Source organism: Xenopus laevis, chromosome 9_10L (assembly GCF_017654675.1).
Source record: "Xenopus laevis strain J_2021 chromosome 9_10L, Xenopus_laevis_v10.1, whole genome shotgun sequence".
NCBI classification, from domain to species: domain Eukaryota; kingdom Metazoa; phylum Chordata; class Amphibia; order Anura; family Pipidae; genus Xenopus; species Xenopus laevis.
In genome coordinates this window covers 18,441,309-18,453,440 of record NC_054387.1, presented here as the reverse complement: position 1 = coordinate 18,453,440, position 12,132 = coordinate 18,441,309, and the positions used below count along the sequence as shown (strand labels likewise).

At 43.1% G+C, this 12,132-nt stretch overlaps 2 protein-coding genes across 3 annotated transcripts in view; one reads left to right on the top strand and one right to left on the bottom strand.

The window, feature by feature from the left end:
- LOC108701997 (traf2 and NCK-interacting protein kinase) overlaps positions 1–12,132 on the top strand; it is a 1,005,599-nt gene that overhangs the window by 696,032 nt on the left and 297,435 nt on the right. The gene's annotated exons all lie outside the window — the stretch shown is intronic.
- On the bottom strand, positions 8,127–12,111 carry arfrp1.L (ADP ribosylation factor related protein 1 L homeolog). 2 transcript variants are annotated; one of them, XM_018235012.2, is made up of 8 exons: positions 11,994–12,111; positions 11,329–11,430; positions 11,019–11,106; positions 10,389–10,471; positions 10,222–10,303; positions 9,892–9,962; positions 9,111–9,211; positions 8,127–8,982 (listed from the first exon to the last, which is right to left on the bottom strand). In XM_018235012.2, exons 2-8 carry the CDS (start codon positions 11,419–11,421, stop codon positions 8,895–8,897), a joined length of 606 nt encoding a protein of 201 aa, XP_018090501.1. In that variant the 5' UTR covers positions 11,422–11,430; positions 11,994–12,111; the 3' UTR covers positions 8,127–8,894. The 2 variants fall into 2 exon arrangements, with proteins under 2 accessions (XP_018090501.1, XP_018090502.1); XM_018235013.2 differs by lacking the exon at positions 11,994–12,111 and adding an exon at positions 11,930–11,982.

Sequence of the window (12,132 nt, the reverse complement as noted above, 5' to 3'; positions counted from 1 at the left end):
CCAATTATGGGGTAAATTTACTTACCTCTGAAATTGCAAAATTTGCTGACATCGCAACACTTCCCCAGGCGTAGATTGTCAGGACAATGCTAATTCACGCAAATCCGAAGTTGCGTCCAGGGTTCCAAACGCTTGCGAAGTTGCGCTAGGGATGATACGATAAGTTTGAAGTTACGCTAGAGATGCCTAATTAGCATACGGCGTGAAGTTACACTACACAAGGCCAGGGAATCTTAATAAGATAAAATAAAGTTGTTATATTGCCCTACACATGTGCCCACTGTATATGTGCCATATGTTAGGAAATGTAGGGGGGAAGGAGAAAATTTATGATCTTTTTCAGCCTATCACCCTGTAAAAAGGAAAAGATGCCGGCGTTTTTTGGGACTTAGAAAAATGTTCAGCTTTTTTTGAGGAAGTCCTATCTACTCTATTGCACTTCGCCTGGTCTGAGGTGGCGAAGGCAAGTCTCGCGCAAGAGTAAAATCCGCATCTTAGTGAATTTGCGTAGTTTCGTCCATTTGCCAGAGCGAAAATTCGCCTGGCGTTAGAGTGCTAAGTAGCGCTACAGTCTATCTCCTTCGCTAGTGAATTTACGCCAGCGTTAGTTACTTTGCTCCTTTAGTAAATTTGCCCCTATATCTGGGTGGATTAGCAGTAGAATGAGGGTAGGCAGCCTCTGGAGCCCTTTATCCCTCTGGTACATTGGAGATTGTCTATAACCTAAGGGGTTACTTCTTTTTTAATGAGATTTAACAGTTGTCAGCTGATCACAGGCAGAACATTCTACCTAGTGGGGCCCATGCAGTGGGTAACTAGATATTACTGGGCCCTGCAGCAAATTATTTTCAGGCCCCCAAAATGTCTAGAGGTTGAATTGTTTTACCCATATTTATTGATTGTATATTGTATATGAATTAGGGTCTAATGAGGCCCCAATACCTCCTGGGCCCAATGCAGCCGCAGGGTCTGCTTCCTCTGTAGTTACACCCCTGGGCCCATGATAACCGATAATACCCAGCCCTTCCCTTCACCTCTAATAACCTTTCTGTGGCTCCAATCTGCCTAAATAATTAACAATGGAGATATCTGTTCAATATTAGCCTGACCAACTGCAACTGTCACACATGGCAACACTGCACCCTGGGGAGTAAGTGGAACCCCACACAAACCTGTGGGAACATGTTAGCCTGTACTGGGGCCCCAGGTGATATACTATAAAGTTACCCCACTAGGTAATTAGTTGGGTCCATTGAGAAGAGGAGAGCAGCAGTTTTTTTTTTTTTTAAATAAAGGGGTGAAGCTAATGGTTAAATTGGTTTAAAAAAAAAGTTCATTGTGTTCAAACCCCACCCCCATGATGCCTTTAATGCAAAAAAGGGTGTAGTAATAGCCATTATATCTTCATTATCTATATTATTAGCTCCGCCTCTGACCGCCCATGTGCCTGTCAAGCCCCTCCCCTATTTAATCTCTGTCCCTCCCATTGTATCTGATAAAATCCTCCCCCATGTTAACCCTCTGACCTTCCCACTGTTCCTGACAAGCTACTTCCTCTATTTAAATTTCTCCCTTTGTGTCTGAGAAACTCCTCCTACTATATAACCTCTCTGTTCTTTCCATTGTGCCTGACAAGCTCCTCCCCTATTTAATCCCGCTGTCCCTCTTACAAAGGGTGTAGCCATTTTACACCTCACATGTACCTTTCCAGTCTGCCTCAGTAACAGCCATTATATCATCATCTGTACAATTAACTTTGACCCTACTATTGTGCCTGACAAGCCCTAGAGAGGCTCAGTAGGGATAAATGTAATAGCCAGGATGTAGCCACCAATATTAAGACCATAACCAAATCCTCACGGTGGCCTGGAGTAACCTAAACCCCTACGCCAATATTCTTCTCCACCTCACATATGGTATTATCTTGACTTTGCCTTCATTAATCAACTAGCACTTCCTGGGATAAGAGCTGCCAAGAGGAATCTCTATGCCCCACTGGAGATCCCCTTTGTAACAGATGGGCTCGCTGCTTCTTGAACCCCTTCTGGTTACATACTGTATACAGTACTAGGTAACTTTCAGCCACTAGAGGGCACAATCCAGGAATTCATGACCAATAATGAGCACACTGTAGACTACCTGGTACATTCTACGTCATATTCTACTTTATATTAGGGATGCACCGAATCCAGGATTCGGTTCGGGATTCAGCAAGGAGTCTGCCTTTTTCAGCAGGATTCAGATTCGGCTGAATACTTGTGCCTGGCCAAACCAAAGCCGAATCCTAATTTGCATATGTAGATTAGGGGCGGGTAGGGAAATCACGTTACTTTTCATCACAAAAGAAGAATTTATTCCACTTTTTCCTTTCCTGTTCCATATGCAAATTAGGATTCCGATTCGGTTCGGTATTCGGCCTAATCTTTCACCAATGATTCGGTGCATCCCTACTTTATATATATTGAACGTTGCCAGGACTGTACATATATACACATTTATATATACACATTGTTTAAAAAAGTGTTTTAACTGTAGTTAATCCATGACTCAGTAAACGGTTAGACGATTGGTTAATTACTTGAGACATTTCATTGGATGTTTATGTTTGCAATGTGATTGGTCATTTTACTTTTAAATAAGCTGTTATTTCTGACGTTCTCTAGCCTATGATTAAGTGTCCCTTAGGCACGAAATGTGTAAGGCTATTTTTTGTATAATGATTTTTCTTTAAATAAATGCTTTTTTTTGTATCACCCTAGGCTGAGGGTTTTAAGGTATGTGCACCTGGACATCACACATACAGCATTTTTCGTGAAGTTCTATGTGATAGATTTATTTTTATTCTGGTTGGGGGTTTTTGGGCAAAAACTCGAATTCAGACCTCTGCTTGAATCAGAAGGATAAAAACAAAGGGACAGTGGGGTGATTTGTGTTTTTCGGAAAAAAAAAGATTTATTGCACCACGAAACTGCAAAAAGCTAGAATCCGAAAATTCGCCATCTCAGACCAGTCAAGGTCATGTATAAGTCAATGGGAGATATCCCTTTTACAATTTGAAGATATCGTGATCTGCGCTGGGTTTCTATGTAACTATGTTTCATCCAATAACCGAAAAAATCGTAATAGCAATCCGTCCATCAAATCCGAAAAATGTACACATTTCAGGTTTTCGCTCGAAAATGAATGACCTTACTCATGGAAGATACCTGTATCCTTTGGCCATAAGTTTACTGCACTATTGCAACTGTTATATAAGTCCCCGATTGCTTCACTCAGGGTAGGGGCTAATGACCCACCCCCCCTTCCCGTTTACCCGTGGTACGAGGCAGAGCTGCCCCCTGTCCCCCCTTCATTTTGCACTGGCAATTGAACACTTCACAGCAGCAGTCCATCAGTATACTACCATACAAGGTTGGGTTCCCACTTACCAAGTTGATAAGCTGCAACTTTACGCGGATGACACACTCATTTACTTAGGGGACAGGGGGAAATCCCTTATAGATACCAAAAACCATATTATACTGGTAGATGCCCCACTGACAGGTAAAAATCACAATGGGCGTGCTCTGCCCATCGAAACAAAATGTATCTATCTACCTTGTATCCTTACCCATCTCCACCTACTACAACCTAAATATTGCTCTATTGCTAGGATGGATCATCTGTAAATTTGCCGCTTGGAGTAACTTGCTAGTAGGAACCTCGGGTTGTATTCCACTAATGAAAATGTTTATATAGACAAAAATAATGTGTGCTCTTCGGCACGCCCCTACGGCACCCCTGAAAGCCTTCTGCTAGAAACTGGAAACTCTGGTTAGAGCTTTTATTTGGGGTAAGGGTAGAGCCAGGATTAGTCTCTCTTTTGAAGAGACCCAGGTGCAACGGCGGGGTTGCAACCCGTTTTTTTATATACTAGACCTAGCAGCACAATTGTCACATACAGTATATGTGTGTTAACACCTGGCTGTAGCATCAACCTAACCATCTGGCAGCTTGGCAGACCCTGTTGTTTTCTCCTCCTCAGCCAAAATCTAACATCATAGCCTGGGTTGCAAAGGAGGCCTACAATGCAGCTAAGAAAACTATAGATATCTCCCAACTCGACCCTTCCACTCCAATCTGGTTTAATAAGATTTCGGGAAGGTTGGCTGAAATGGCCCCGCTAAGTTGTTGGTTAAAGTGCAGAACTGTAACTATCAAAGATGACAAAGGGGTTATGATCCCATTCGCAAACCCTCAGAAGCCAATATCATTTACATAGTAACATAGTGACACATGTCCATCAAGTCCTTTAAACTCTATTTTAACCTGCCTAACTGCTACATGATCCAGAGGAAGACAAAAAATCCCGATCGAACGAATTGCGGTAAATCCTTCGACTTCGATATTCGAAGGATTTCAATTAGGCAGTCGAATTATAATACTCACTAAATAATACTTTTATAATTAATTAGATTAGGAATTTGGGATAAATTTCAATCTGAGTAGATCAAAGTTAACTGAATGAACTAAGCTTATATGGTCAACATAAATAAATAATTTATTATTCACTATTTATAACCACATATGCAATTTTTGTAAAACGGTTTCTGAATTAATCAATAACTGAAATCAAGGGTTTGAATACTTGTTGGGTATAAAAAAGGTATTGATTATGAACATAGAGGGGTACATTTACTTAGCTCGAGTGAAGGATTAGAAGGAAAAAAACTTTGAATATCGAAAGGTTTTTTTAGGCTACTTCGACCATCGAATTGGTTACTTCGACCTTCGAATCGAACGATTCGAACTAAAAATCGTTCGTCTATTCGACCATTCGATAGTCGAAGTACTGTCTCTTTAAAAAAAACTTCGACCACCTACTTCGCCACCTAAAACCTCCCGAGCACCAATGTTAGCCTATGGGGAAGGTCCCCATAGGCTTTCTAAGTATTTTTTTATCGAAGGAAAATCGTTCGATCGATGAATTAAAATCCTTCGAACGATTTGCGGTAAATCCTTCGACCTCGATATTCGAAGTCGAAGGATTTTACTTCGACCCTCGAATATCGAGGGTTAATTAACCCTCGATATTCGACCAATAGTAAACGTGCCCCTTAATGAATTTTGGTGAATGCATTTAAGGTGATTAATTTAATGAATTGATGAATTGGTAATAGGAGTCATTTTAAACGTTCTAATTTAAGTGTGAATTATACGGGGTACTTTTTCTCTTTTCCTTCTATAAAATTTGAATACTGATACTGACCTTGTCAGACCCCTGTATAATTTCTACCAATTGGGTCACGTTACAGTTTTTCTTCTGCTTTCTCTAAATTTCTATAAAAGGTTAATGCGTTATCTATGTTTACAAGTTTGCATAAAGCAATAAGATTATCCTTCTGATTTTACAACCTGCATCTAATCCTCCATCTCTGCGTACACTAACCATGATGGAAACCCAGACTGTATAAGCCAGGAATTGGCAGCATTGACTACGTGATATGCATGTTTTATCTGTTAATACCTTGTGCCACTGCCAATGTATGTGTCTGATCTGTATATAATGTCAAGATAAAAAGGCGAATGCATGTAACTGTTGTCACTTATTAAAGGGAAATGTAATATTTATATTCTATGTATTAGCATATTCTCACAGTAACTTGTGCCTCCTCTACCATGTGCAGTAGGGTCCTCTAGGAAAGGGACCTAGGCGATTTAATTGATATTCAGTGAAACAGTCTCTGACCACCCCCAAATTTATATTGAAAAAACCTGCAGACCCAAAATCCTACAACTTTATTTGATTCACATGGTCTATTATTCAAAAGCTTTACAAAATATACCCAGAGGTGTCCCCTCTTTGCATTAGATGCAAGCGTGTTGGGTCCCTTCTGCACACTCCCTGGGCTTGTCCTAAGCTACATTCCAACAAGAGGTTCTTCTTAATGAAAGCCCAGGCCCGTAGGCTCACCATCTTAATTGGAAATCGGAAATTGCACTTTCCTATGCAGTCTGGTCAGAGGCCATGAATGGGGCATGTAGAATTGATCAATATGTAAAGAAAAGGAGGTGTAAACTCACTTTCATAATGTATAGGGTGGGTGGCTATCCAAATTGCCATAACCTGCTTATAAGTGGGAGCATTAAACAGGTATAGGGGTCCTCTGCCTATACAGGTATGGAACCTGTTATCCAGAATGCTCGGGACCTGGGGTTTTCCGGATAACGGATCTTTACAGAATTTGGATCTTTATACCTTAAGTCTACTAGAAAATCATGTAAACATTAAATAAACCCAATATGCTGGTTTTCCTTCCAATAAGGATTAATTATATCTTAGTTAGGATCACGCGCACGTTACTGTTTTATGAAAACAGTAACTTTGCATGTAAATTTTTTTGAAAAAAAGGAAATCATTTTTAAAAATTTGGATTATTTGTATAAAAGGAGTCTATGGAAGACGACCTTTCCGTAATTTGGAGCTTTCAAGATAATGGGGCTCATTTATCAACACAGGGCAAATTTGCCCATGGGCAGTTACCTATAGCAACCAATCGGTGATTAGCTTTTTAAAGCCAACTGCAAGTAGAACAATGAATGCAGCAATTTCATTGGTTGCCATGGGTAACTGCCCATGGGCAAATTTGCCCAGTGTTGATAAATGACCGCCATGTGTTTCCAGATAATGGGTCCCATACCTGTACTTGTAATGCTGTAATGTACTTTGTAAAACCTATTGAGCAAGTAATGGCAACACTGTAGATTTACTTTACCTGTTTGGTTACTCTGTGTAAATGTTAAATAAACACTTACCTAATTTATGGCATTTGGTCAGGAATGATGGATATTCATTGACCAAGAGGAAGTAAGAACAGTATGTGCGTAGCAATTCTAGCCCGAAGGCATCTAGTGAAATCAATTCTCATTCTGTCACTCAGTCTAAATTTAGTGCTTCTATATTTAGCTACTAGCCCTTTTGACTCATAAATACAGAAGTACTGCAGAGTCATACCTAGAGTTATTACCTATTGCTCAGTTTCCATTTAAAGGTCAGGCTTTATGGGCTGTGCTGAGTCACTATCACTAATGAAGTCGGACAAGCAGTGCAACTCACACAAACAGGGCAGAACTTATGCCCCTTGCTCTAACCCCACCCAATAATCTAACGTTGGTAAAATGAGGGAATGCAGCAATACCCTACAACCATTCACCCCAAATTTCACCCTAACTGGCACTCACTGATTCAGGGCCCCCTGAGTGTTCAGTTACCTGCTCCCCAGCGCACTGGTTTCTCCGGTGAGCCTATAATTAAGGGATCTTATCCCGGAACACGTTAGGTTTTGTACAGCTACCTGCTCCAATAAAACATGCCCAGAAGTGCCGTCTATTTCTAATTCTGTGTTTCTCCGGTGTAGGTTTGTACTTTCAAAACCCACCTGGGCTTTAAATAAGTAGCCCGATTTGTCTGGAAAACCACAACCTGGCAACGATGTGCCTGTATGATGTTCGGGAAAGCAGTAAGCAGTTGTGCAAGGTGGAACATTTGGAGCCCCACGTGCACCAGGTCGGTATCACATTACATCAAACTTGATGGTGCCAAGCACTGGGCTTAGTTGGATTCCAGACAAAGACAGTTCTTGTCAGAAGATCTTCCCAGGGTTCATCTGTGAAACCTAGAAAGCCAAATGCTTCACGGATACTATAAAACCCCACCCCAGCATTGTGGTTAGGTTCCTGTGAGTTCCTCCACACTGGCGTCACTACGGAATTATCCTGTTATTGATCTGTGGAACTCCGGATGACTCAGAACTTGCACTGAATGAACCTTTCCCCAGAGAAGTGTCATCTGAACCATTCACAGATACAAATATAGCTCAGAGCTTGTTTATACATGTGCCAACGCATCTAGGGAACACCTAGGGGGAACTACCCCTTTGAAAAGGCACCCAAGGAGAATTCATGTGGAGACAGTCACACGTTTTTACAGCTATTTATAGTTCAGTTTTGTTTGCTTTGAATCATCTAAGATTTTTTTCCCTCTCTCAGTCCATCCAGCAGTGCTGTAAATAGAAAACAATGTTTACTACTCAAGCACGTATTTGGTGAATACTAGGAAACACATCTCTCCACACCAGCACAGGTAGTGATTATAATGTTCTTACATTTTATTTTCACAATGAAACAATACATTGTATCAGGCACACATAGATGGCAGTTGCCTACAGAATGCACCCTGGGAAGCAACGTTTGGGAGTATACAAGGAATACGGATAATATTAATAAATAAGGGAAGGAGCTGGAGTCCCTTATAAAATGCATGAAAAACCAGAAGGGCATTCCTGAGAATGGGTTCCTCTGCAGATACTGTACCAGCATGAGAAGGAGATGAGTAGGGAGGGACGTGGGTGGATATAGGGGAGACCAGTCATATGAGGAAACTGGGGTCACTGAAAGAGACTAAGGCAGGTGGGGGGGGAGAAATAAAGACTTGCCATTTACCAATAGAGACCTGGGCAAAGTGGGGGGGTCTATTCTACATGTGAACCTAGAGGCCCTTCAGTGGTGGCTGAACAACAACTCCCTGCATTCCTATTGGGATGGGACAATGGAAATTGTGAAACAGCTCAGGCCCCCAATTCATACATCACTGTCAGATCATTAAACAATGTTCTGGGAAATATATAAGCATGTTCCCTGCCCACCCCACTGGCTGTACAATCAAACAGTCATTATGGTTACAGACTAGCAGGAGTCATATAAAGTAACTATCACTATACACAAGGATCAACCTGCACCCAGGCACTGCCCATACTAATACAGTCCATCAGTTTATAATAATGGATGTGCCACATTCAAGTCCTTATACCCAGCCGGCCCAGCACAGCTCGTTCCTCCAGTCACAGGGCACAGTCCTATGTGATGTCTTTCTGCCGGGGGGGTCGGTGAATGTTCCTCATGACACATTTAACCATCCATTCCACCCCCTCATTCAGCCCAGTCCTGCATGGGAAAAAGACATGATCAATGCACGGATTGGGGAATGTGCTGGCATGAACATGGGAGGCGAAGCCAACTGAACCGGTTCACTGTCCCCTCCCACAGCAAATGCCCCTAATAGGGAGACTCACCCTGAGAGCGCCGAGCAGGCCTGGGTCAGGCAATCCCTCTTGCCGATCTTGTTAATGCAGTCGCTGAAAGCAGTCTTTATATCAGGGATGGAAAGACAGCCCTGGGAGAGATGGAACCCCAGTTATAACCAGCACAGCGGAACAAGAGCTACAGCAGGGGGTCCTTGTGTGTTAAGGGAGATATGATCACTATATATGAATATATAAGAAGCGTAATGAAATAGAGAAAGTACCAAGAAGAGTGACTAAGTTGATAAAGAGAATGGGTTACACTGGAGAAGATGCAGTTAAGGGGGGGGGAGATATGATCACTATATAAATATATAAGGGGCAGTAATGTAATAAAGTAAAGAGAAGATAAACTACATTTGAAGTTCTCAACCCTTTCTGTGCTACAGATCATATAATCTATGGTATTGACATGAAGTACCAGTGTTTTCTGCAGTAACACATGACAAGCACTTGGGCACAGAATGGCAGCATGGGAAATTAACTTTTACGGACTCCGAAGAGAGTACTGTTCTTTATCAGACCTCGGGCTCCCCCTGCTGGTGGCTGGTGTGAAACATACAGGGCAAAGCCAGGGACATTCATTCTCTGTGCCTTGTGTATAGGGTCATGGGATGGAGGGGCACAAACCTGATCCCTCTGATGACATCTATAAGCACCACAGTAACAAAAAGGGGGAAGGTGGGGTGAAAAAAAGTTACACAAAGTTCTTGGTGGCAGATGTAGAGCACAAGAGAAGAATTGTGGGTGTGGGGCAGTTCCTATTATGTACCTCCACATCCTGCTTGTTAGCCAGAACCAGGATAGGAACTCCCTCCAAGGACTCGCTGCTGATCATACGCTCTGAAAAGACACAAGGGGTTAAAATGTAGCCATGGTCCCTGGTCCCATACACAGATAGCAGCCCTTTCCCATAGTTACTTCCCACACTTATTAGCATGTGCCACCGAGACTTTGGAAGGGGTTTCAGTGCACACAACCTTGTATGGGGGTGCTGCTTCATGCCTTAAGAGGGATTGAGAGCTGTACATAGGTACACAGTGTTGGTTGTAACAGTATCACATTAAAGGACAGACACAGGGGCATGTCCTTAGAGACTTACCAAAGGCGTGTTTAGATTCTGAGAGGCGCGTTTCATCTGTGGAATCAATGACGTAGATCACCCCGTGCGACTCCGCATAATACTGGGAGAAAGCAGGGTCAATGTAGGTTCCACAGGAAATTGGGTCTCCCATACAGACAAACCCACCCTCTTCTACAGTGACTCACCTTATCCCACAGTGCCTGCAGTTCTTCCTGCCCTCCCAGGTCCCAGAACATCAGCCGCACCTTCCCCACATCAATGGTACCAACTGCAATACACATAGGGATGGTAAGTCCCCCAAGGCCCCAGCAGCATACCCTAATACTGTACTGTCTAAGGGAAACAATTTGGCACCTCCCTCTCATTTGTATTAAAACAAATATGCAGAGACGGAATTCTCTGGGCACACAACAGCTATACCCTCATAGTGTATTGTTTAAGGCAGTGATCCCCAATCAATGTATTTTGAGCGACATGTTGCTCTCCGACCCCTTGGATGTTGCTCCCAGTGGCCTTAAAGCAAGTGCTTGTTTTTGAATTCCTGCTTCTTTAGTTGCATAAAAACCATGAGTACTGCCAACGAGAGACTCCTGCAGGATGCCAGTCCACGCAGGAGCTATTATAGCCAATAACACCCTAAATATGGCACCCCAATGAACTTTTTGCATGCTTATGTTGCTCTCCAACTTTCTCTACATCTGAACGTGGCTCACTGGTAAAAAGGGTTGGGGAGCCACCTAACAGTATGGCATGTCCCTCCCATATGTATGGTTGACAAATCACGGTTTAGCTGGCAGTCACCAGGAAGAACTTACTGTTCAGCCCAACTGTGGTTGTGATCTTGGACAAGTTCATTCCCTTGTAGTTACGGCTGAACTGGATTTTCGTCTGTTCCAGGAAGGTCTAGGGTGAGAAAATGTAAGTGAGAGGCTTACAGCGAATGTTCATTTGCTACACACATAGTGGGACATCCAGTACAAGCCTATATCCATATATCTGCCCCTTTGTTACAAGGGTGGCACCGTTCCCTTCCCCAATTGCCCCAGAGTGCAGGGAGTTACATGCACAGTCTTTGGGCAAATAAAATGCTAGCCATGCCCCACAAAGCCAGGCAGCCGCACTCACAGTTTTTCCAGCATTGTCGAGGCCCAGGATGAGGATGCAGTACTCCTCCTTCTGGAACATGTACTTATACAGGCCGGACAGCAGGGTGTACATGTTGGGCACCTGTGGGAAACACCAATGGAATTACTGAGCAGATTGGGCACACGTCTGGGTAATCGGATGCCGCAGGAATCACTGCACGTGGGGAGCAAGCTATATAAGATTGTGTCTTATGGCAGCACCAATCTCCATCTCTCAGGCACCTGCACCAGGTCCTCATACTGCAGTGCCCTAGTTATACCAACCAAATGCCATGCTGGCCACCAGCACAGGTAACTAATGCCCCTTCCTCCTCTGCCACAGCCTGGAACACCCTGCTACTGTTTAACCCACTAGGGAGCAGAGATTCTATCAGTTACCCCTCTTAGTAAAATAGGTGATGTTATATAATCCCCCTCATGGGCCAAAAGTGCTTATCTTTACCCCAAATGTTATCAAGCCAACTAACTGGCAAATGCTGAGTATTTATTCTTGTCTTAAGGGGAAGAACGTTTATTTGCCCAACTTGAGGGCAGCAGTGCTGTCATTTCCCCCTGTCAGGAGAAGAAGTGCTTCTATTTACCCCGATCACGGGCACAAGTGCAGCTATGCCCCCCAGGCTTCGGCACTAACTGCCCCTCACTCACCTGAATTCCACATCAGCTTCAATTGCCGCACGCAATGCACCACGGGAAGAGAACCGGGGGATTTTTTGGCGGCCATCTTGTGTGTGGCGGAAGATGCGGGGTAAGGGGGTTCACGGATTTGAGAACAAACCGGAAGGAA